The sequence below is a fragment of the Lepus europaeus genome, chromosome 6 (assembly GCF_033115175.1).
Source record: "Lepus europaeus isolate LE1 chromosome 6, mLepTim1.pri, whole genome shotgun sequence".
In the NCBI taxonomy this organism is placed as follows: domain Eukaryota; kingdom Metazoa; phylum Chordata; class Mammalia; order Lagomorpha; family Leporidae; genus Lepus; species Lepus europaeus.
In genome coordinates, this window is record NC_084832.1 from 108,948,469 (window position 1) to 108,975,509 (window position 27,041).

Here is a 27,041-nt window from a genome sequence, read left to right on the forward strand (position 1 = left end):
ATAGTTATTAAGTGATTATATTGATTTGGTCTAGTCCTTTTTTAAAGAGGTGTGGTAGACCCATTGTGTCAGCCTTTGATTAATTGAGGGAGCTGGGGGCCTGGTAATTGAATATGGAGCCTTTCACCTCTAAGTCACTGAATCAAATCCAGCCCAAATTGGTAGTGACCAAGAATGATTGTGGTTGTGGCTTTTTGGTGGCCTTTGTGAAGTGTGTTTAGGTCATGTGGAAGTACTCAGGGATAATTACTGACAAGAGATGGGCTCGTATCTATAGTTACTATTGCCTCTTCACCATCAGTATTGCCAGAGAAGAAGGCCCAGAACCAAGGCCCAGGGACCAAGGCCAAGGAAACAGAAGCACCTGTGTGTAAATAGCCACGATTTATATCTCTTAGGAAGGAAGTACTTTATTACTGCAGAAATAACGGCTCTATTATGAGACTTTCCTATCTCAATTAGTTTACTTAAGGTTTAAGTAAGATGAGAACTGAGATTGTGCTGATGAACAGTCGAGACAGTGCATTTGGACAGGCATGGGCCAGCATGCTTAACTCCCTCACGTTTCCTCACAATCTTGTTTCTGTAGCTCATCGCCTGTTCTCTGCTCAACTCTTGCAGTATAGAGACTACAATTATAGTATCGTTGATTCAGATTCCTCTATTATTTCAAATAGACTTTATTATTAAATGATAACTATAAGCAGAATCAAAGACTATTTCCAACAGTATTTTCCCCAATTCCCCCTCCTCCTACCTTGTATTGTATTTTTAAACTCAGTATTCTTTTGGTAGAAACAAATTACTATTTGCAGCAAGATAAATTTGGATCTGCTCCTAACGCATGATAAATTGAAAATTATAACCTTATTAAACAATTAAGTATTGCTATCATATTACTTCTTCTCCAAAGCTGTTTATTTTATTCTATTTATTTGAGAAGAAAGGGAGAAGGACAGAGAGAGAGAGAGAAATCTCCTATCTGCTAGGTTCACTCCTCAAATGCCCACAAGGGCTGAGGCTGGGCAAGGTCAAAGCTAGGAGCCAGTCCAACTATTTGCACCTTTACCTGCCATCTTCCATGGACTGCATTTATAGGAAGATAGAATTGGGAGTAGAGCCAAGACTTGATCCAGGCACTTCAATATCAGATATGAGAATCTTAACAAGTGCATCTTAACAGGTATGTCGAAAGTCCATAGCTGCTATCATATTATTTCTTTTTTTTAAGATTTATTTATTTATTTGAATGTCAGAGTTATAGAGAAAGAGGGAGAGACAGAGAGAGAAAAATGTTCCATCCATGGGTTCACTCCCAAAATGGCCATAATGGCCAACCCTGGGCTAGGCCAAAGCCAGGAGCCAGGAGCTTCACCTGGGCCTTCCACATGGCTGGTGAAGGCCCAAGCTCTTGGGCCATCTTCTGCTGCTTTTCTCAGTGTATTAGCAGGGAGCTGGATCAGTAGTGGAGCAGCCAGTGCTTGAACCGGCACCCATATGGGATGCTGGTATTGCAGGCAGTGGCTTTACCTGCTAAACCAGAAAGCCAGCCTTGGTCATATTAATTCTAAAGAGAGGTGGTTTAGATTAGTAATCCTCAAACTGTCTTAAAGCATCAGTTTTCCAAAATTCTCAGTTGTCATTGTCAATATATTTGTGAAGCACAATAAAAATGGAATATCTAAAAATATAATAAAGGCATAAAAATATAAGCCTTGATGTTTTTATTATTAGATTCAACAGACATAAAATGTGATTCCATAAATATTTCTATGTGTTTTCTCATATTATCTGTATTTATTTTGTTGCATGCTGGTAAAAAACAGTTCATAGTTCAGTGCTACTCTGTGGCTCAGGTTTCAATTAAATATGCACTTTGGAAAATGAATTTTTAAAATAAAATTGTATCTGATAGACTGATAAGGAGTAATGTAACAAGATGGTCAAAACCCAAGAAGTATGAAAAGAAGTTTAAAGTACTAGCTAGTACATCAAGTGTGCATAACTGATACCAAAGAAATTTGAATGTAATCATTCATTTGTTCAGTGTATTTATTAATCACTATGACCCAGGGACTTTTCTGCATCCTGAGAATATAGCAGTGAAAACGAGCTGTAAACTCTCAAGTCTTCTTTGTGGACGGAGAGATACCACAAATAGGAAAATAGTAGGCAATTCTATGGCTCAAGGATTGAAGGCCTGGAAATAAGCGAAAAAGACCGCGTAGTCCCCAAAAGACAGATATCAAATGTTTCCCCTGATTCGAGATAACTAATAGATTACCTAAAATGTAATGTATTGGAGTGAAATGGACATTTTGAGATCTGATGAATGTTTACAGTCCTTGTCTCTTCCATTGAGGAACAGTGTTTTACTTTTTTTTTCTTCATACTATTTGTTGAGCTCTGTTACTTAGTTAAGGGTTAACTTTACAATCATTAAGTAAACTGAAAATAGATCTTTGTAAAAATTAAGAGTGGGAATGGGAGAGGGAGGAGGAAGAAGGGTTGGAGCGTGGGTAGGAGGGAGGGTAGTGTAGGAAGCATCACTATGTTCCTAAATCTGTATGTATGAAATACATGAAACTTATATAACTTAAATAAAATTAAAAAACATAAAAGTCATATCACAAGTTAAAAATAAGATTGGACAGACAGCAAAGGCCAATGAGGCAGTAATTCAGTGAGAAGAAGTTTGGGAAGAGATGAATTCTAAGAGGTGGTCAGAGGTCAGACCATAAAAACAAGGTAAGGAACGTGAGATTTATCATCAATTTATGGCAAACCACTAAAAAGTCTTAAGAAGAGTAATCATGTAATGTGTTTTTAAAAAGTTACTTATTCATTTGAAAGGGAGAGAGAGAGAGAGAGAGAGAGAGAGACAAAGAGAGAATCTTCCATTTGCAGGTTTACTCCCCAAATGGCTGCAAGAGCCAGGTCTGGTCCAGGCCAAAGCCTGGAGCCAGAAATTCCCTTATAGTCTTCTATGTGGATTGCAGGGTCTCAAATACTTGGGCCATCTTCTGCTGTCTTCCTAGGCACGTTAGCTGGAAGCTGGATCAACGTCAGGGGAGCTAGAACTCACACCAGGCACTCTGACATGGGATGCTGACGTCCCAAGTGGCAACTTTATCTATGTCACAACACTGGCCCTGTGAAGTATGTGTGTGTGTGTATTGTGTGTGCATATAGACACATACATATATACATATATGATTTTATTTACTTATTTGAAATTCAGAGTTATAGAGAGAAACAGGGAGAGAGAGAGAGAGAGAGAGAGAGAGAGACTTCCATCTGCTTGTTCGCTCCCCAGATGGCAAAGATCAAAGACTGGGGCCAGAAGCGTCTCCTGCATGGATATCAGAGGTCCAAACAGGTGGGCCATCCTCTGCTGTTTTTCCCAGGCCATTAATAGAGATTTGGATTGAATGTGGAGAATCTGGGACTCAAACCAGCACCCATATAGGATGTTTGAAACATGGGCAATGGCTTTACCCATTAGACCACAACCAGTCCCCTTGATGTATATTTTTAAAGAGTGCTACTCTGGAACCCTGATAGCTTCATGAATTTTGGATTTTAGGGGACAGAGAGGCAGCTAGGAGACAGGCAACAGAAAGTGATGGCTTGGATTAGTAGAGTAGTAGCAACAAAGAGAAATGAACTCAAAAGTGTTATTGAAGAATCAATAGAATTTTTCAATGTGGAAAGGGATGAGGAATTAGATTTTAAGATGACTCTTTTTTTTTTCTTGTTATACAGTTGGGTGTTGGTGACCTACACTGATAAGGGAAAAATAAGAAAGGAGGCAGTTTGCACTTGATGAATCAGAAGTTGAGGTTTGGTCCAGTTAAGTCCAAAAAATTATTAGATAACCAAGTCCAAATAGGAAACAGGATGTATACTTCTCAAGGTGAAAAAGAGTTCAAGGTGAAATCAAGCATTTGATGTGTAGATGGCATTAGAAGCCCCAGAACTAGAGATTACTTAGGCAAAGAGGATGGGAAGAGAAGACACAGGGGTCCCTGGAATGACAAGCTAGTCTAGGAACTGAGAAGAGAAAACTGCACACTATATGGGTTGTAAACAGGAAGGAAGGAAAACAGCAAAATAATAAACCTACACTGATGAGTTGGACTGAGACAGAGTAAAAAAGCCAGATAGAAAGTGCAAGAAGAAAAAACACAGGAATCTGTCCACTCAAGGGGGAGTGGCCATGAATCGTAGCTACCACTGAATGTCAGGATGGGTATCCTGTTGAAAGCATTTAAACATTGCATCATCTCTTTGGATTAATCCATTGGACTTAGTAGAAAACTTATTGTCTCCTATACAAATAATTTCAGGTGTCATGTAGACACAGCCTTAAAAATATCTATTGTCATTATAATCCCCAAATTGCTTTTCTGCACCAGGAGCAGAAAAGGGAAGTTGAAAAAAATTGGAATGAAAAATTCAACTGACACTTCAAGCTCCTGTTTAAATGTGCACGGCAAACACACCAGGCGTGCACATTTTAAAATAAAACAGATGAGCTATTTTAAATGTTTTATTGCAAAACTTAAAAGAGTGTAGCTATTACTATTTTAAAAAAACTTTCAGGAAGCAATTTTTCTATTCTTTGTACCTTTAAGTCCTTGGCTGTGATGTTCTGCTCTTCTGACCTTGATCTAATCATGAATATCTATGCTACTTAATTATAATAAAAAAAGCCTACATTGCACTCTAGATGGTAGATGCACATTTTTTCTTCTTTGGTCACCTGCCAGTTCTCAAAATTATAGCAGTGGGAAGAAATGCAAATGAAGGCCGTGCTTGACAGCTAAACATAATGGAATGCATGGTCCACATTTGAAAAGTTACCTTAAAATAAAAGGTAGCATATAAAAAATCATTTCTTTAAGGTCACCTATGGCTTTGAATTACAGCTTTGAGGGATTTCCAATTTAGTCATCAGAGAGGAAGGAGCCAAAATAAGGATTATATACTTTGCTGGAGGGAAGACAGAGTATAACTTCAGTTTTGTTGGGTGATCTTACAACTTGGAAATAGTAAACAAAAAATAAAATGAAAATGAGCCCTATGATATTTATTTCATAGAACCTGGTGTGAAGTAAACCATTGGCAAACATTTTCTATGCTAATCATTCTTGCAGCTAATAAACATTTTCATTCTAGCATCCTAAGAAAGTTTCCTTATCACATGTTAAAATATACAATATATGGACTATGATAGGCTAGCAATAAACAGAGTTGATTACATAGATCTATATTACTTTAAGAAAAATTGTATTTATATGGCTATGTTCTTAAGTAGATTAGGAAGCAAATGGATGGGAGTTGAATAGTTACTAGCAGATTTGTATTTTGTGTGTGTGTGTTCACAAAAAAAAATTATTTGATTATTGAACAGTCCAGAAAGTACCAAAGTGGTCTTTCAACAAAAAACATATAATTTACATTTTCCTTTTTATTTATTTATTTATTTATTTTGGTCATTTGAGACTGACAGAGGCACAATTTTGTATATTGACTCCATCCTATAGACTACAAAGAGGACTTGCAGTGCTAAACTGTGGTCCTCAGACTACAGAACTCAAAGAAGAAGGTACGGGGGGCTTCGGTGGGTGATATTTGCACTGTTTCACTGCCTTTGGGTGTGGTGTAATAGAATGACTTTTAGCCTGGGAAACTAACGCTTAAAAGTCCTGGTTCCACTGCACCTATTTTCTGTGAGATTCTCATTTAATTGAAATATGTCTCAGTTTCTGCACTCAGTTTAATGATAAACACTGAACAACTATCATATTTGAAGTATTTATAAGACAGAAGTTTTTAACTGTATTCATAAACATAATTTCAACACGTGTAGTAAATGACATGGTAAAGAGTCACTCAGGGTGCCACCAGAGCAGAATCAAGCCATACAGAGTCGGAGCTGCAAAGGGATACGGTGTACTCTTCCAGTCCACCTCACAGGTATGTGGTATTAATGTAGTAAATCTGGTGAATTTGCATAATTTTTAAAAATACAATTCATGCCATTGCTATTGGTTGTACAGATAAATAGTAGAGACAATGGTAACAATAAAAGAAAATATGTTAGAAATTAAGATCAGAGTTAAGCAAAATGGACAGAATGAGCAATGGAATAGAATAGATGGTCTAGAAAATCAACTGAAAGTGTACAATGAATACGGCATCTCAAATGAGTAAGAGAGGCCAGGACTTTTTAAAAATAAAATTGAAATAATTTGATAGTAATATGGGAAAACGGTACAATCGAGTTTTTTCTGAAAACCTATTCTAAAATAATTTCCAAATGGCTCAGAGATATAAAAGGAGAATAAAAAGAATTAATACAAAAACTAAAAGAGGCTGGCGCCATGGCTCACTAGGCTAATCCTCTGCCTTGCAGCACCGGCACACCGGGTTCTAGTCCCGGTCAGGGCACCAGATTCTGTCCCAGTTGCCCCTCTTCCAGGCCAGCTCTCTGCTGTGGCCAGGGAGTGCAGTGGAGGATGGCCAAAGTGCTTGGGCCCTGCACCCCATGGGAGACCAAGATAAGCACCTGGCTCCTAGCTTCGGATCAGCATGGTGCGCTGGCCGCAGCGCGCTGGCTGCGGCGGCCATTGGAGGGTGAACCAGCGGCAAAGGAAGACCTTTCTCTCTGTCTCTCTCTCTCACTATCCACTCTGCCTGTCAAAAAAAAAAAAAAAAAAAAAAAAAAAAACAAAAAAAAAACCTAAAAGAAACATAAGGTAATTCTTTTATAATCTAGGAGTGAGTATAGTTTTTCAAACATTACACAAAATCTGGACTCAATAGTTGATAAATTTTGGTATGAACATAAGCCCCAAAGATAAGACAAACAAATAAATTTTAAAAATGCTTGTGCATGGAAAATAATAGAAGAAAACTTAGATACTATATGAAGGTGGAATTTGACACTATCACAGTGATTATTGTACCAATATTAACTTGCCTGTTAGGTAATCCCAAATCTTATGGAATAAGCAAAGTCACTAAGATAGCCTGCTGGGCTGAACTTTGGAATGTTCTTTATTTAATGCCTGGAATGTTACTGTTTCTTGATAAAGTCTGAATGCACTTAGGTTAACTGTGGGCCACCTTTGTCTTTTTTTTTTTTTTTTTTTACTGGCAGAGTGGACAGTGAGAGAGAGACAAAGGTCTTCCTTTACTGTTGGTTCACCCTCCAATGGCCACTGGGGCCGGCGCACTGCGCTGAGCCGATGGCAGGAGCCAGGTACTTATCCTGGTCTCCCATGGGATGCAGGGCCCAAGCACTTGGGCCATCCTCCACTGCACTCCCGGGCCATAGCAGAGAGCTGGCCTGGAAGGGGGGGCAACTGGGACAGAATCCAGCGCCCCAACCGGGACTAGAATCCGGTGTGCCGGCGCCGCAAGGCGGAGGATTAGCCTGTTGAGCCACGGCACCGGCCACCTTTGTCTTAATATATAAATCTCTAACTACTGATTGGAAATGCAGGGATCTATATGTTCGTAGATGCCAGAGACTACACTTCTGTCCATCAGAACCCCAACTAAATCACACTTTGTAAAATCCTGGATTGGTCTGACTCTTTCTTTGGTCTCTTTGTACCTTCTGTCTTTGGAAGCCAGTTCTCATACACTGCGTTTTCACAAAACAACATATAATAAATGAGGAATGATATTTGCAATTTTTATCATAAACAAAAGGTTAATATAACCCAAATATAAAATTTTTCTAAAAATTGGCAAACAAGAGGCTACAAAACAAATCACTGTAAACAACCAATGTATCAAGGGATAAATCACAAAGAAATTTAGAAAATATTTGGAAATGAATGAAAACAAAAACACAACAAACTAAAACTTGTGGGTTGTAGCAAAAGCAGTAAAGATAAGAAGACGTTTATAGGGCAAATGTTACATTAAAAAAGAAAGAAAGGTGTCAAATCAACAGCTTAACTTGACACCTCACGGATCTAAAGAAAGAAGCACGAGCTAAACTAAAAGTCAAAGGATGGAAAGAAATAAGATTATGGCAGAGAATAGGCAATAGGAAAACAATAGAATAAACTCAATTGCTAAGTGCTGGTTTCATGAAAAGAGCAATGAAATTGACAAACCCTTAGCTAGATATATGAAACAAGGAAAGAGGATTCAAGTAAAATTTGGAAAGAAAGGAGGGATTATTATTGTTAAAGAAATAAAACAGATAAAAAAGATTCTACTATGAATATATACCAACAAATTGTATAGCCTAGAAGAAATGGATAAATTCCTAGAAACAAACAACATACTAATGCTAAATTATAGGATCCATTGTTGTGGTGCAGTGGTTAAGCTGCTACCTGCAATGCCAGCATCCCATGTGGGCACTGGTTTGTATGCTGGTGGCTCCTCTTCTGATCCAACTCCCTTGTAATGCACCTGGGAAAGCAATAGAGAATAGCCTAAGTACTTGGGTCCCTGACATCCACTTGGAGATGGAGATCTGGATGAAGCTCCTGGATACTGGCTTCAACCCGGCCTAACCCTGGCTGTTGCCATTTGGGGAGTGGACCAGCAGATGGAAGATCTCTCCCCGTCCCTCCCTCTTTCTCTCTGTAATGCTGCCTTTCAAATAAGATGAATCAATCTTTTAAAAACAGATTGAATCATAAGAGAAATTAAAAAATCAGAGAAGACCTATAAATAGTGAGTATATTGAAGCAATAATAATAAAAAAAAAACTTCCCAACAAAGACAAGACTGAGACTTCAGTGGAGAATTCTACCATTTAAGGAATAATTGACACCAATTTTAAACTTTTCCAAAGAATCTAAAAACAGAGAAGGCTCCCAAATATTCTACAACATCAGTGTTACTATGATACCAAAACCAACAAAGATGACACAAGGGAAAAAACCTGCAAATTAATATCACTGATGACTATTAATGCAAGAATTCTAAAAAACATGCTGCAAAGCCAAATTCAACATCACTTCAGAAGGATCATATACCACAACCAAATAGGATTTATACCTGGAATGCAAAAGTGATTCAAATGTGATTTGAAAACAATTAATGTGAAACACTACATTAAAAACGTTGGACAAAACCCACATGATAATCTTAATGAATACAGAAAAAGCATTTGGCCAATGCAACACCTTTTCATTATTAAAAAAAAAAGCACCCAATATCTAGGAATGGGAAGAAACTATTTTAACATAATAAAAACCATATATGAAAAGCTTACAGATAATAGTGAAGACTGAAAGCCTTTCCTCTAAGGTCAAGAACACGGCAAGGATGCTCACTGTTGCCTCTGTTACTGAATATATTGCCTATATAGAGAAATTAGATAAGAAAAGAAATAAAAGTCATAAAACTCAGAAAAGAATTAAAATCATCTCCATTTACAGATGACGTGAACTTAAAAGAACTGAAGCCAGATGTTCCACGAATAATTGAATTCAGCAAAATTTCAGGATACAAAATCAACACTAAAAAATTACTGTGTTTCTGTACACTGACCTAAAAAGGAAATTAAGGAAACAATCCCATTTAACATTACATTAAAAAGTTATCTAGGAATACACTTACCCTAGAAGGTGAAAGGCTTATTGTACATTGGAAACTGCAAAACTGGCAAAATAGATTGAATAACATACAAATAAATGGAAAACATTCCATGCTTTTCAGTTGATAGATTTAATATTGTTAGAATATTCATCCTACCCAAAGTAATCTACAGATTCAATAGAAAAAATATCTTAAAATTCATATGAAGGGGCCCCAAGTAGTCAAAACAACTTTGAAAAAGAAAAAAGTTGGATGCTCCACACTCTGTGATTTCAAAACATGCTACAAAGCAACAAAATTTAGTGTGTGATTCTGACATAAAGATAGATATATAGGCTAATGTAACACAATTGAGCGCCCAAAATTACACCCTTGCATAAGTGACCAAATGATTCTAACAGGGCACCAAGACCACGACTGGGGAAAGGACAGTGTCTTTAGCAAACAGTACTGAAAAAATTGTATATCCACATGCAAAAGAATGAAGTTGGACCCTTTCCTTATATCATATACTATGATTAACTCAAAATAAATTAAAGATCTAAAAGGAAGGCCTACATCTGTGGAGGAGTTTTAAAAGTTCAAGGAAAATGCATATTATGAAGAAATTGCAAAGATTTCACAAATGTTTGCACCAAAACTTGGCTTTTATTTTCAACTTTTTGTATGAAATTTTTCAAAGAAAACAACCAACAGAATAAAAAGTCAACCTACAATTTGAAGAAAAAAATTTTAAATCATGTATCTTATTTGAGGTTAATATCTCAAATATGTAATGAACTTTTGCAACTCAACAAGAAACAGACAAATAATAAACAAAAAGATGACAGACATGAAAAGACACTTATCCAAATGACCAGTAAACCCAAAACAAGATGCTCAGCATCTCTAATCACTAGGGAAGTATAACTCAAGATCATTATGAGACATCAATTCATACTCTTTATGATGACAATTATTAAAAAAATTAAGAAATAGCAAGTGTTGGCTAGGATATAGAGAAATTGTGAAGAACTCTGTTCTCTGTTGGTGGGAATATAAAATTATGTAATCATTATGGAAAACATAAGAAAGATCCCTCAAGAATTTAGAAGTAGAATTGCCATATGACTCAGCAATCTCACTTCTGGGTATATATCCAAAAGAATTAATAGTAGGATCTTGAAGAGATAATATCACACTCATGTTCTTGCAGCATTGTTTACTTAAGCCAAGAGTTGGAAGCAACCCAAATATCCATTAATAGATGGGCAGAAAATGTAGCACATACACACTACAGAATACTATGCAACATTAAAAATAAAGGATTCATATCATATAATAGGAATATTAGGCTGATCAAGGATATTAGGCTATATAAAATGTCAATCATTAAAAGACAAATAATGCATTATTCTATCCATATGTAGTGCCTAAAGTAGTCAAAATTGCAGAAGTAGAAAGTAGAAATGTGGCCGTTAATAACTATAGAAAATAGAGAGGGTAAATGAGAATTTACTGGTTAGTGATTCAGGGGTAAAAGATGAAAAAGTTCTAGAGATATGTTGTATAACAATGTAAATATTCTTAACACTATTGAACCTTATGCTTAACAATGATTATGGTGGGGGCTAGCATTGTGACACAACAGATTAATCAAAGATCGGAGCATCTGTCTCTGTCTCTCTCATTCTCTCTCCTCCCTCTCTGTAACTGCCTTTCAAATAAATAAATAAATCATTTAAAAATGATTATGGTGGTAAATTTAATGTTATGTGTTTTTTACTGCAATAATCAAGGACTGCAATTTTATTGAAAAAAATAGACTGGAAATGTGAGCATATATTCCACAGGAAAGGAAATACAAACTACTCCAAAATCAATGAAACAGTGCCCAAATTTTCTCAAAACAAGAAAAATATAAGTTAAAACTATAGTGAAATGTCATTTCCCACTATCAAATTTGCAGAAATTTACAAGTTTGTAACATTGTTGGAGAGACTATGGAGAAATAAGTGTTCATGTACATTTTTCTTAGAAACACAAAATAGCACAACCACTATAGATTTGGTGCTATATAACAAAATTATATATTTACATACTTTTTAAAAAAGATTTATTTATTTATTTTGAAAGTCAGAGTGATAGACAGAGAGGGAGAGACACACAGAGAGAAAGATTTTCCACCCATGGGTTCACTTTGCAAATGGCCATAATGGCCAGCACTGGGCCAGGCCCAAGCCAGGAGTGAGGAGCTTCATCCGTATCTCCCACATGGATGGCAAGGGCCCAAACACTTGGACCATAGTCTGCTGCTTTTCCCAGGCCATTAGCAGGGAGCTGGATTGGAAGTGAGTAACTGGGACACAAATCCACACCCATATACGATGCCAATGTAGTAAGCTGTAGCTTTGCCCACTATGCCACAATGCCAACCCCATGGACTTACTTTTTGATTTAGCAACCCTGCTTCTAGGAATATATCATAATAGTGTACTAGCAGAGAAAAGCTGCAAAGAGAAGTATGCACAAACCTATTCTTTAAAATCTACTTAATATATAAAATGTATAGAAAAACTCAGATATCTAACAATGAGACAGGTAAAATTAATGGACACTCTTGGCAGAATAAAGCAATGTAAGAAGTAAGAAGGAATGAAGTATATTCTTATATACACTTGTAAAATGATCCCTGGGCAATATTAAATGAGAAAAGCAGATAAGAAAAGTTCAAATAATGTTATTGCTTATATAATTAGGAAAGAAAACACATACACACATATATAATTTTAATACCTACCATTATTAAAGAAATGGAATGATAATCCATAAAATGCAAAGAAACAATGAAAGACAGTAAGAGGCTTGTCTGAAGGATTCAGCCATCAACATATAGAGGAACTCATTGCCCAAATATAGAACAATTTGAGCATTTCTAACTGTCACCAAAATGCTTACATTCATGAATTTAGAAAACCCAACAGATCACTGTTCCAAACTGTTGAAGTTCAATTCATTAATTTGAAAATCTATAGATAGATGGAAAGAATTAAACATTTATCTTCTTTTCTTACATAAATTATGCATCTGTTTAACTAAATAGTTGATGAGAAAGATATTTTTCTTTATGGAATTATTTCGGCAAATAAAAGAGAAAGAAATGTATACTATCACCATGTTAAAACCCCCAGTGGAGTGGTGGATTTGGGAAAATATCATCAATGGATACTAACACTGCAGAAACAAAGATATTACATTTCTTGTTTGAAATACATGATGCCATCTATGTAAGAAATGTCCGAAAAATTGAATTTGATTAAGTCTCTAGGCTTATTAGAAAATTTACAGGAAATATAGCAGGTAAAAAAATTGTGCAGTGACACCATGCTTGTGTTTGCCGCGGACCGCCTCTCGCGGAGTCTCAGACCGAGGGAGAACGAGGGGCGAAGGCTCTTAGGAGAATCAGGAATCGGCGGGGAAATGACAGACAGACACACACGTTATGAGTATGCTGCTGTGATTTATTGTAGTAAGGCTTGGGTTTATATAGTAAAGGACAATGCTACAGGCAAATGTAAAACTTTTATCACAAAGGTTGACAAAATGAGTTAAAACAATGATGTCATATGAGTGGTTTTATGAGGAACATAGTGGGGACATTGTTTTTAGACAATTTACTGAGGATGAGAATTGACCTTTGGCTTAGTTTTTTTTTTATGAACTGTTTAGGGGAATTACTGCCCAAAGTTTTGCTTGCCTTTTAGATACTTGGAGATAATCCCTGAGCAATCTTAACATTTTTCTGTCACTATAATGGGAACCTAATGATATGTTTTGACTTGCATTCCTAGCTCCCTCGTAAACAGCTTTAGTAAACAGAGGGGCAAAGATTGTTTGAATTTCTCCATAATCTTATGGGAAACGTTAACTTCTTTTTCTTGATTTTCTTGTTTCTGATAATTGTGAGAGCAAGCAGTAAAGTGTAAACACAGCTGGTAGATAATGCATAATGAGATCATCAACAGAGCAGAGACATAGTGTCCCCAAAGTCAGCAAGGACATGTCTTCGGCTCCCCTCATGTGAGTCGGGGGTCATTACAACCGCGGACTGCACAGGAACCGCCTGAGGCTCCACTCCACAGAGCGCTAACCTCAAAACCCTGCAGCCTTAGACCCCCAACGCAGCAACATCTTGCCATGGGGGTATCACAGCTGTGGGCGTGGCACGTGTTATTAGCAAAATCCAGAGGATGGAAAATTTTCATATTTCTTTAAAAAGTAATAATATAAGTAGAAACAGAGATGAATGGGAAAATATATATGGCTTAAGGTAACATCTGTCTTTTGGAATAAATGGGTTTTATTTGGGTTTGATATGAAAAAAATTATAAAGAAAAATGAAACAATGAAAACAGTCCGAGAGATTTTACTAATGACCAGATCATTTGACAATGCTAAGAAACTGGCTTTTCAGGTGGATGTTGTGATATAGTGGGTTAAGTTGCTGATTTGAGTCCCTGCTGCTCCACTTCCAATTCAGTTTCCTGCTAATGTGCCTAGGAAGGCAACAGATGATGGCCGAAGTATTTGGGTCCCTGCCACCTGTTTGGTAGACCAGGATGGAGTTCCAGTCTCCTGGCTTTGTCCTTGCCTAGCCTCAGCTGTTGTGGTTGTCGTTTGGGGAGTGAGCCAACAGATGGAAGATCTCTCTAACTCTAACAACTCTAACTCTAACTCTGCCTTTCAAGTAAATAAAATAAATCTTAAAAAACTGAAAATATGGGGCTGAGGCTGTGGTGCAGTAGATTAATCCTCTGCCTGCAGAGCCAGCATCCCATATGGGTGCGGTTCTAGTCCAGGCGGCTCCTTTTCTGATCCAGCTCTCTGCTGTGGCCTGGGATAGCAGTAGAAGATATCCCAAGTTCTTGGGCCCCTGCACCTGTGTGGGAGACCTGAAGGAAGCTCTTGGCTCCTGGCTTCGGATCGGTGCAGCTCAGGCTGTTGCAGCCATTTGGGGAGTGAACCAACGAAGACCTTTCTCTGTCTCTCCCTCTCACTATCTTAACTCTACCTCTCAAATAAATAAAATCTTTTTTAAAAAAAGAAAATACATATAACAAAGTACACAAATTAGATGCTATAATATTTAGTTTTTGCTTCAAAATTACCACAGTGGGATAAGGATAAAAGTGAGTGAGGATGAGTTCAAAATTGAGGAAACTGAGCGCTGTAGAGGTCATACTCCTATATGATTTTTTTCTATTTTGGTTTACTCTTGAAATATTTCATTTTAAAAACTTTTCAACAAAGGGAAATAAAAGAAGACATACATTATAGATATTCTTGTAGACTCTATCAGGCATAATAATTGCCAGAATATTCAAATTGTGTGGGTTGAAAGAGCAGTTATAGGAAATAAAAGAGGAAGGAGATCTGTCAAGACTACAACAAAATCTGACAAGATTAATGCAAAGTATGATTTACTTACATTTTTCTGGTTGATAAATCAGATTACAGTACATCATATGAAGAGTTATCAGAGCCATCAGCACAGACACAAAAGGAATAAGTAAAACAATCGCTGAGGCCCCAGTGTGCTGGATGCAAGATATTCCCAGAAAGACAACAGTCGCATTTAGGTTCCTGAGCCAATAAAACCTGAGCATACAGACAGAAAAAAATAAAAAAACAATTGCATTATTTTAGATGATAAGAACGAATTTCATTGCTTTTATTCCAATGCAAGCTATGAAATGGTGACATGTTAGCTAAACCAGATTTTGCAAATATTATTTATTGTATTTCTGAAGTGGATACATCAGCCATGTCTTAGTAATTTCATTATGTTTGTTTCATTCTTATTTTTTGAAAAATTGTGCTCTCTTGTGTCTAAATCAAGTGGTCACAAGTGTAGGCCCTTAACCTACTATCCTTTTGCTTTTTATTGAGATAAAATTAAATAAAAAATGCTAGTTACAATGCCTACATACCATATCAAGGTGCCTGGGTTCAAATCCTGGTCCCGCCTCTGGTTCCAGCATCCTACTACTGTGCATGCTGTGAGGCCCAAGTGATGGCTCAAATAATTGAGTTCCTGTTACCTTTGTGGAAGCCCTGGATTGAGTTCCTGGCCTTCAGCTTCAGCCCAGCCTAACTTGGTACACTGTAGCCTCATTTGGGAAATGGACCAGTGGATGGGAGTTCTCTCTCCATCTCTGACTCTCTCTGTCTCTCTGTGTTGCTCTCTGAGTCAGCCTCTCAAATAAAAAAAGAATTTAAGTAAAGGCTTGACATATTTTTTTCCATAAAGGATCCCATAGTGTATCTTTTAGGCTTTGCAGGCCATACCATTGCTGCAGCAACTACACAGTTCTATGTTGTGGTGCTAAAAGAAGCCATGGATAATAGTTAATCAATTAAATATTCCTAATGAACCTGAAAAGGTTAAATGGTTAAGAAGTAGAATCTTTCTATATAGTCAAGTTTTCAAACTATAAGAAAACATAATTCTTAGGAATATTCAGTTTATGCCCAGTGTAGGTGTTAAACCAAAAAAATGAGAGATATTTGAATAAAATTTTCAGTTTAACTTCTCAATGATTATTATCACAAATAGATACCTACTCCTGTAGCCTGGTTTGCAGGTTCTTTGTCTCTCAACTTTTCATTGGTTCTAAATCCTGTCATTAGAATCCTGTTGCAAAAAAAGAGCCTTAACGTTAACTTTTTTTGTTTTGTATTGCGATAAAATTAAATTTGTAACAAAACTTACTCATTGAAGTATATGGTTTCTATATATGAATCTGGGGAATTTTTTGGTGGTGCAAATACTGATAGATGATAGATTTAAGGTTTCGTATACTTACATAATTACTAAAAATTAAAGGGTTCACCTAATTAGATGATGCTTCCCCTGAACCTCTCTCCTTTGATAAACTCAGAATCCACTAATGAGGAACCTTAATCACCTTTGCAAAATACCTTCACCTTTTCCATTTGACATTATTAGTAGAGTGATATTCCTCATCTTTGCCACATTTTATCAGTCAGGCTCAGGCCACAGGTTGTGTTCATGTACTGGGGGATGGGTGTATAAAAGCATGATCCCCTCCCCCCCCCCCTTTTTTTACAGGCAGAGTGGACAGTAAGAGAGACAGAGAGAAAGGTCTTCCTTTTCCATTGGTTCACCCCCCAAAGACCGCTGTGGCCAGCGCACCACTCTGATCCAAAGCCAGGAGCCAGGTGCTTCTCCTGGTCTCCCATGCGGGTGCAGGGCCCAAGGACTTGGGCCATCCTCCACTACATTCCCGAGCCACAGCAGGGAGCTGGACTGGAAGAGGAGCAACTGGGACAGAATCCGGTGCCCGGACCGGAGCTAGAACCTGGGGTGCAGGCACCACAGGTAGAGGATTACCTATTGAGCCACAGCGCCGGCCCTCCTCCCCTTTTTTTAAGGTTTATTTATTTATTTGAAAGTCAGAGTTACACAGAGAGGAGAGGCAGAGAGAGAGGTCTTCCACCCGCTGGTTCACTCCCCAATTGGCTGCAATAGCTGGAGCTGCGCAGATCTGAAGCCAGGAGCTTCTTTAGGGTCTCCCTCACTGGTGCAGGGGCCCAAGGACTTGAATCATCTTCTACTGCTTTCCCAGGCCATTGCAGAGAGCCAGATTGGAAGTGGAGCAGCTGGGACTCAAATCAGCGCCCATATGCGATGCCAGCACTACAGGCTGTGGCTTTAGCTGCTGTGCCACAGCGCTGACCTTCATAATCCACTTTTAGTCTGCCAGTCTGTATCTTTTAATTGGAGAATTTGGGTCATTTACATTCAATGTTACTATTGTAGCAAAATTGGCATTTTGAGATTCATTGATTGTTTACAGCCTTTGTCTCTACTCTTGAGGAACAGTGTTATTTTCTGCTGTTTTTTGAATTCTTTACTTAGTGTAGGGCTAATCTTATGAATATAAAATAAACTGAATGTAGATCATTGTAAAAATTAAAAGAAAGAGTAAGAAAGGAATGAGGAGGGAGGGTGGCCACATGGTTGGAGAGAGAGTAGGGTGGGAAGTATCACTATGCTCCTAAATCTGTATATATGACATACATGAAATTTATTCACCTTAGAAATTAAGTAAATAAGTTAATTTTAAAAAACAGATCCATTGGGGGTTATCCTATGGCAAGTCCACATTTTCTAACTGATCTTTTCCCTTCCTTCCATCCTTCCTTCCTTCCTGTGTACTTATTTTTTCCTTTAAGAGATAGAAGAAAAGCCAACAAGAATGATTGGCTATGGGAAGAGAATATTGAAAGTTTGAGAAGAAAGGAAAGGCTTTAAAAATAGTTACCTAAAAGAGAAGCAGACAGATTGAATGGACAAGGCACACTAGGCAATGGTGAAGGGCCATCTTGGTGGGCATGGACTTAATGGGAACATAATCAGAATGACTGCATGTTTTTCTCCAGACTTGTTTGGTAACATGAATACAGTCATGGAGCAGGTGGGGTCTTGTTTCCTCTGTCACACAGGAGAGTGCAACAAGGTAGAGAGTAGAGGAGGATGTGGGGTTTGGATGTTAGCTGATGGAAGACTAGCCTCGTTTGCACTACTTCATTTTGCTTGTGGTTGAGGGTGGTTGGTCAGCACCCTCCTGTTCCCAGCTGACACACTACCTGGGCAGATGAATTAGATCACTAACTGTTTCTCTTGGGGGTCGGGTGGAAAATAGGCCCCTCACTTTGCCCCAACACCACTACAGCTGGGAGTCATTGTCCCTGCTGCTTTTGTTGGTGTGTGTGTGTGTGTGTGTGTGTGTAGAATATTAGATTTCTGAACATTTCTGCTAAAGCTATGGAGCCAGCAGTTGTGGAGGGGACAGTTTTCTCATGTTTCGCTCTAACAGGGCAGGTATTAGTAAAAAAAAAAATATCAGCAGGGTGGGCATTTGGCACAGTGGTTAAGATTCTTTTAGGAATGCCTGCATCCCACATTGGAGTACTTTGGTTTTCCAAGAGGCAGCATGCTATGGCTCAAGTAGTTGAGTTTCTCCCACCCACATGTGAAACCTGAATTGAGTTCCCAGCTCCTGACTATGGCCTGACTCGATCCCAGCTATTACCAGCATTTGGAGAGTGAGCCAGTCAATGGAAGATCTCTCTGTGTGTTTATCTATGTGTCTGTCTTTTTACCTCTGCCTGACTTTAATACAAACGTCAATGTGGCTGGCACTGTGGCATAGCAAGTAAAGCTGCCGCCTACAGTTCTGGCATCCCATATGGGCACTGGTTTGAAACCTAGCTGCTTCACTTTCTAGCCAGCTTTCTGCTATGGCCTGGAAAAGCAGTAGAGGATAGCCCAAGTGCTTGGGCCCCTGCACCCCTGTGGGCAACCTGGAAGAAGCTTCTGGCTCCTGGCTTCAGATTGGCTCAGCTCTGGCCATTGTGGCCATTTAGGAGTGAACCAGCAGATGGAAGATTCTCTTTCTCTTTCTCTTTCTCTCTCTCTGCCTCTGCCTCTCTGTAACTCTTTCAGATAAGTAAATAAATCTTTTTTTTTTTTTTTTGGAAAGATAGACAGTGAGAGAGAAAGAGACAGAGAAAAAGGACTTCCTTCTGTTGGTTCACCCCAAGTGGCCGCTATGGCCGGCGCTGTGACAATCCGAAGCCAGGAGCCAGGTGCTTCCTCCTGGTCTCCCATGTGGGTGCAGGGCCCAAGCACTTGGGCCATCCTCCACTGCTGTCCTGGGCCACAGCAGAGAGCTGGACTGGAAGAGGAGCAACCGGGACTAGAACCCAGCGCCCATATGAGATGCCAGTGCCGCAGGCAGAGGATTAACCAAGTGAGCCACGGTGCCGGCCCTGAGTAAATAAATCTTTAAAAATTTTTTAAAAAATAAATAAATGGAAATTTTTTTTTTTAAAAAAAGATTATCTCCTATGTATGGCTAACCTTTTCCTAGCACTTTGGCTAAGGGGAAAAGATTTTTCTTAAGGCTTCCTGCTCCCTCCTACCCCTTGCCAACCCTACCTCTTGCCCTCATATGTGCCTATTGGCTGTTCCAGGTTCCAGACTTCTCCATTGGCCCCAGAGAGAAAGAAAACCCAGAAAACTCATTAATGTCTTTACCCAAGTTCCAAGGCCCTTGTCAGAGTATCTTGTTCCACTGTTCAGAATCTTCCTATATTTGTTGTGCTGTGTCCAAGGATTTTTAATGTAATAGGGAGTTCCTGAAAGGAATAGGGTATTCTATCCTGGCCAGTACTGAAGTCTTCCATGCTTTCTTTCTTAAAAAAAAGGGAGGGGGTTTGTCTTCTTCTTACTGATTTGTGAAACTTCATATATTCCAAATTCATGCCTTTTGTCATGTAGGAAGATTCTTCAAAATAGTTGTAGAAAATGTAAATTATGAAAAAACTATTCATGAATTTTAAAAATTTTGGAACAAATTAACTTATCTTTTAATTCCATTTTTCATGAACTTTTTGAAGTCCCCATATAATGGTTTTTTAAATCTGTAGCTTGCCTATTCATTGTCCCTATGATATATTTTGATAACCAAAATAGTTTAATTTTAATAAATTTTCATCATTTGTGTCCTATGTGAAGAATACTTTCTAAACACAGATTTACTCCTATAATTTTCATCTATACATAAGGACAGTGATCCACTTTGAATTAATTTTCGGTAGAATATAATAGTTAATTCTTTTCCTATACAGATATTTGGTTATTCTAGCACAATTTATTGAAAAGGTCTTTTCCTCAATGATGTTTTGATTCACTTTTTGACTCTCAATTCAGTTCTACTAATCTATTCTCATACCAATACCATAGTGTCTTGCTGACTCTTTTTTTCTTGATAGCTTTCTTGAGATATAATCGGGGTTTAGTAAATGGCATATATTTAAAGTGTACAATTTGATAAGTTTTGAATAGGTGTGCACTCATGAGCTCATCACCATATTCAAGATAATTAACATATCTAACTAGTAAAATTTTTCTCACATTTCCTTGCAATCCCTCCTTCTACTCCCCGCCCCCCTTACCATCCTCTTCCCATCTCTAAGCAACCACTGGTCTTTTTTCCTTCACTATAAATTGGTTTGCAATTCATGGAATTTTTCTAATTCAAATTACCCATATCGATATCTTTTTCTCTGGCTTCTTTCAGCATAATTATTTTGAGATTCATCTATGTTTTCATATTTATCATTATTTCATTCCTTTTTATTGACAAGGATATTCCTTTAGGTAAATTTACCACTATTTGTTTATACATTTATCTGTTGATAGACATGTTTCCCAGTTTCTGGCTATTACAAATAGTAGTCATGAAAATTCATGAACAAGTCTTTGTATAGATACAGGCATTCATTTCTCTTGTGCAAAAATTTGGGAGTGAAATGGTTGGATGATACATTAGATGTGTATTTAACATTTTAAGAGGTTTCCAAATGATTTTTAAGTAATTGTGATATTTTACATTACCACAACATATTCTGAGAGATCTATTCCTTCCAGGTCTTGGCCAACACTCAGTATGGTAGATGTATATCGATAATTTCATTGTGATTATATTTTGTATCCCCTAAAAAGTAATGATGTTGAATATCTTTCCACATGCATATTGGCCATCTGTCTGTCTTCTGTGGTAAGGGTTCTATTCAAATCTTTGCCCAGTTGAAAAAAAATTGTTTTCTTATTACTGAGGTTTTTTTTTAAGAGTTATTTTATTTATTTGAAACTCAGAGTTAGACAGAGAGAGGAGAGGCAGAGAGAGAGAGAGAGAGAGAGAGAAAGAGAGGTCTTCCATCCGTTGGTTCACTCCCTAGATGGCCGCAACGGCTGGAGCTGCGCCGATCCAAAGCCAGGATCCAGGAGCTTCTTCCAGGTCTCCCATGTGAGTGCAGGTGCCCAGGCACTTGGGCCGTCTTCTACTGCTTTTCCAGGCGGCCATAGCAGAGAGCGGGATTGGAAGAGGAGCACCTGGGACTAGAACTGGTGCCCATATGAGATGCCAGTGCTTCAGGCCAGGGCGTTAACCCACTGTGCCACAGTGCTGGCCCCTCTTATTATTGAGTTTTAAGAGTCCTTCATGGGGCTGGAGCTGTGGTGCAGTAGATTAATTCTCTGCCTGTGACTCTAGCATTTCATATGAGTGCTGATCTAGTCCCAGCTGCTCCTCTTCTGATCCAGCTCTCTGCTATGGCCTGGGAAAGCAGTGTAAGACAGCCCATGTGCTTGGGTCCCTGCCCTTGCATGGGAGACTCAGGAGGCTCCTGGCTCCTGGCTTCGGATTGGCTCAGCTCCTGCTGTTGCTGTCATTTGGGGAGTGAACCAGCCTATGGAAGACCTTTCTTTCTGTCTCTCCCTCTCACTGTCTGTAACTCTACCTCTCACATATAAATAAAATCTTTTAAAAGAGTCCTTCATATATTTTGTATACAAAGATCTTTGTCAATTATGTGATTTTCAATTATTTTCTCCAAGTCTGTGACTTGTCTTTTCATTCTCTCAACAGTGTCTTTTGAAGAACAGAAGTTCTTAATTTTGATGAAGTCAGGTCATCAGTTTTTTGTTCATGGTGTATACACTTCTTTAGGACTGTTTCTATGAAATCTGCCTAACACAAAGTCACCAAACTGTTCTTAGTCTTTCTTAGAGAAAAGAATCTGAGATCTAGAAAACTGAAGCGAATCATTCAAACTCATCCGATTCTGCATGCAGAATCATGAGCAAAAGGCTTCTGTCCTACATCAGCCTTTTAGGAGAGCTTATTGACCTAACTTCTCTGGACTTCTTTGCAGGCCTTTGCAGTTACCAATTTGTCCATTTCATGATGCTATCATTTCCTTATTTATCCAGACCTTACCACTAAAATTACCTTTCTCCCATCCCTCTCACTGTAATCTATTTATTATTAGTTATAAATATTATCCTTCCTGTTTGGAATAGTGGTCAGAAGATGAATTCAAGTCAAACTCTAATAATCACATGATCTGTGATCTTGCAGTTTCTGGAATTAAGGGTAATATTTAAAATGATGATCACGTCCACTAAACAAGATTTTTTAAAGAACTCAATGAAACCCACAGACTGTAGCTACATAGTGCTATACAACTATCAGCATTGTTCATTTTCCTCTAATCCTAAATTCAGGGACAGAACAGGAAGTGGTTCAGAAGCCTGGTAAACAATGGTTGGAATGTTAGAATAGATCAAGCAGGTAAGTTAGGTCCAGATTATCGAGAGCCCTGAAGTTTAAGGGAAGAATTCTTAGAGCATTGGGAAGCCACTTGTAGGAAATTGAGCAGGGAGGTGGATGTGCTCTTATTTTAAATGGAAAAGGGAAAAGGGAATAATTATTGTGTCAATTCTGTGAATTAACAAGGGAACATAGCAAGAAGACCAATCACAGCTATTATTGTCCTTGGATAAGAGCTGAGAGTTTGCTGAGCTAGGGTGGTTGCAGAGGGAAGGAATCATGGAAGACAGACATGGGATAGATGTTTGGAAAGGAGACGTGTGTCTGATCAGGAGAGCCTCCTCACTGTCTCAGGACATACCAGCTCATTTTTGTCTCTATCACTTTGCATATTCTTTGCTTGTCTTGTTTCACTATCAAAGCCCCATATCAAGTCTCTTTTCTTTTATTCGATACTTTCTTGAATATTCTACTTGTTTTCTACTCTGAATTTCTAAGGTAAATATTCATTCTCCAATGAGTTCACTTTTGTCAGTTTTTCTTCTCATTTTACATTGTGAAGCTCTCTGATAGCAAAGTATCATTGCTTATATCCAGTTTCTTGATCTCCACAAGACCTAGTGCAGTGCTAGGTCCACAATAAATGGGTAGGAAATAACTATTTGATTGATAACCGCTAATCAATTAAGAACTAATTAATTAATGGCCTCTCAAACAACAAAAAACTGTCAATAACTGATCTAGAAAATTAATAGAATGCCAAACATGGCAATGCTAAGTAAACAGATTCACTTAGTCCACTGATAGAAATTTATTTATCATAATATAAGTAAGGAACAAAGTTAGAACTCTCTAGGCCACCTGGATAGTATCCCTAGATGCGACCTCGGTTTACTCTTTCATGCTGTTACAAGCTGTACTTCAATTGTGGCTGTCACACCAAAGCTAGAACTGAAATCAGTGTTGTAGTTTTTGGAATCTTTCTGAAACCTTTTAAAAAATGTTAAGCATTGTAGAGAGAATCCAAGAGGACACTGTGCAGCTCTTCAGTATACCACATGGGGATGCAAATTGAATTGCTCTAAAGCAGGTCAAAGAAAATTACAATTATTCCAAAACTTAAATCTTGTAAAAGGTAGTTAGAAACCAAAGAATTATAGTGCTGAATATCTACATATGGGAAGAGATTTCACATAAAGCACTAAATGCATTTTAACAAGTGCCATCCCCCAATTGGACTGTGTAATTTCCTGGAAGAATTACTGAGCACAGGCGTGTTTTAAATATGTCTTTGTTGATCCATGGACAGGACAAGACATAGTTAATTAAGAAATTGTATATATATATATATATAGTCTGTAAGAAAAATAAAAGAAATAAAAATCCACAGACCTCAAACTCACCATTAAGACTCCTTTCATCACATAGCTCACTAGCAAACTGAATATATAAAGCACCTCTCACATAGAAAGTCAGAGAGCAAAGCACTAAAGCAAAACAAATAACAGTGATTAAGGAAAATTGAAAGCAGCAGTGAAAATATGTTTCTTTAGTCTACTTTTAAATACAGAGTGGGAACTGCAAATAACTGGGAGTATATAAAAGTGGTAATATTTTTTTGTCTTTGTGATTCTATGGTGCTGAATATAAATAAGAAAAAAATGTTGCTGCAAAACTCAGCAATCCTTTTGAGATTATTTATTTTAAAGATTCGCTTGATTTATTTAGTAATAATTTTAAGGTCATGCAAGTATTTTGACATTTCAGATACTGGCCAGTTTTGACATGATTCAGATTAAGTGATTTTAAGAGAAACTATTTAAAATGGCCTTTCCTAACCTAAGAAAGTATAGAAGAGGAGAGGCAAACTTTCTGCAACTTTCAGGTTTTTATAGCATTAGTGGACAATTTAAAGGGTCCAGGAGAGTATTTTAATTTACACTGAACGTTATTGAGATAATTCACCAGGGGATTTGTGACTCTCCCATGGGATAAAGCTGAACTATTTGGAAGAGTCAAAGAAACATGTGGGTTCTGATTTAAGCATGCATGGCTGTTGTTAATCCTTGATTTTTTTTTTACCAAAGAATATTCTGACAGATATGCATTTGGGGAAAAAAGGAGCAATAGAAATTTTATAGTTTTTTATAGTTGTTTCCTTTTTATCTGTAAGTTTTTTTTTTAGCAGAGCAATAAAAGTCAATTTAATAAAACAAGATCTTTGCTTTTGTTGAATAGATGGCAATATTATAATAGTAGCATTATATTTTTAATTAAATTTGTGGGGAATTCTTCATCTTTCACATTGCTCTTTTGCCTTCTTTCCTCTTTTATCATTCCCTTTCTCTGCACATTCCCCCCTTCTTTTGCGAACACTCCAATTTTAGCAGTTGTTTTTATATATCATTTTCTCATTTTCTGTATTTAAGATATTTGAACCAGCATGTGTCTTAAAGTTTACTGATGGAAATAAGTCCTGACTCATGGGGCTACTGAGCTTGAAAAGAGATCAAGGAGTACTTAGGGAAAAATAGGTAGGAGCAACAAGAAATGTAATGGATTTTTCAAAAAATATGCTTTGGCTTTCACAGTTATATAAATACATATATGCATATATATGTATACATATATATATATATATATATATATTTGAAGAGGAATTCTAAGTGCATTATTCCATTTGGCAAGGATAAAGAGGAAAGCACCTGTTGTTATTAGGGTGAAGGGTATAGCATTTGGTTAAAGTTGTCTAGGGCTGGTTCAAATAGAATTTTCGAAGGCTGAATGATTTTTCTGAAAGGTAATTATAGACTACTCTTCAGTATGCAGCTTAGAAAATATCATAAGTATTAATAAGATTATCCTATGAACTGCTTTAATTTTGTTAATTTTGAACTGTACCTAATAAATTATGATTTTATTATTGAACAATATATGTAGGAGTGAGCATTTGGCCCAATACTTAAGATGCCAAGATATTCATGTCCTACATCTCAGTAACTAGATTTGTTACTCAGATTCTAGTCTTGGCTCCAGCTTCTTGCAGACCCTGGGAAGCAGCAGTGATTTCTCAAGTAATTAGGTCTCTGCCACCCACCTACATGGGAGACCTGGATTGAATTCCAGGATCCTGGCTGTTGCTGGCATTTAAGGATTGAACCAATGGACCAGAACCCTCTCTCTATGTCTCTCTGTCTCTTTCTCTATGTATAATTGTGTCTCTGTATCTCTGCCTTTCAAATAAAAAAGTATGTATTTTTTTCTTCTGAAGTATTACATAGAATTCCTCAATCAGATTTCTTAGTGTGTTGACAGTTGTTACAAATCATCAAAGATTTTCAGAGCAGCCTGGCGCAGAGTAGGTGTGTTCATTCAGTGTTTATTTCGATTTCTTATCTAAGTTATCACTTGAGCACATTTTAAATCCTTTTTCCTTATGGCTCTGGGATGGTTCTTGATATTTACTTCATCTTCTGGTCGCCTGAAGCACTTTCTTTGGGCTGAGTGCCTACTCTCAAAATGTATGTACTGAAATCTTCACCCCCAAGATGATGATGTTAGGAAGTAGGACTTTTGACTGTAAGGGTGGAGCCTACATGAATGGGATTAGTTTCCTTTAAAAGAGGTCCAGGAGAACTCCTTTGTCTCTTCCACCATGTGAAGATGCCACAAGGACTCAGGAATCTGCAGCTCGGAAGAGGGCCCTCACCAGAACGTGGCCATGCTGGCAGCCCGCCCTCAGACATCCAACCTCCAGAACTGTAAGAAATCAGTGTCGTAAGTTGCCCAAACTGTGTTGGTTTGTTATCCTGGCATGAACTGACTAGGACTTTACTTGTTAAAAGTGTACACTCCAGTTGTCATCCCAGGAAAATCTGATGCAAGAGATTTGGGATGGACCTGGAAACACTTTTTTAACAAGGCCTTCCAGCCAGTTTAAAAAACAGCCAGCACTGCTTTAAAGCAGTGGGTCTCAGCTCTGGCTATTTAGACCGCTTTTTAAAAAACTATAGGTTCCAGGGTGCCCCCTCAAACCAACAAAATCAGAATCTCTGGTGGCAGGGCCAGGCATTATTGTTCTTTTAAAGACTCCTCAGATGGCTTTAATGTGCCATCCAAGAAAGAGAGTCACTGTTCTCAAATAGGGCTTGGATGAATATTGACGCATCTTCTGGAATATTCTGTGAGATAAAAAGTTTATCTCCCATATCTTTTTAAATTTTAGTAAGTATTAAATAAAATCAGAGCATTTCAGTATAGACAGATATCAGATAGGGT

At 37.8% G+C, this 27,041-nt stretch overlaps 1 protein-coding gene across 1 annotated transcript in view; it reads right to left on the bottom strand.

Moving 5' to 3' along the window:
- Positions 1-27,041, bottom strand: part of SLC15A5 (solute carrier family 15 member 5) — a 93,354-nt gene that overhangs the window by 54,804 nt on the left and 11,509 nt on the right. Inside the window, exon 3 of the mRNA XM_062195508.1 lies at positions 15,047-15,216. Within this exon, the coding sequence (XP_062051492.1) occupies positions 15,047-15,216 (170 nt within the window). The remainder of the gene's footprint in view (positions 1-15,046; positions 15,217-27,041) is intronic.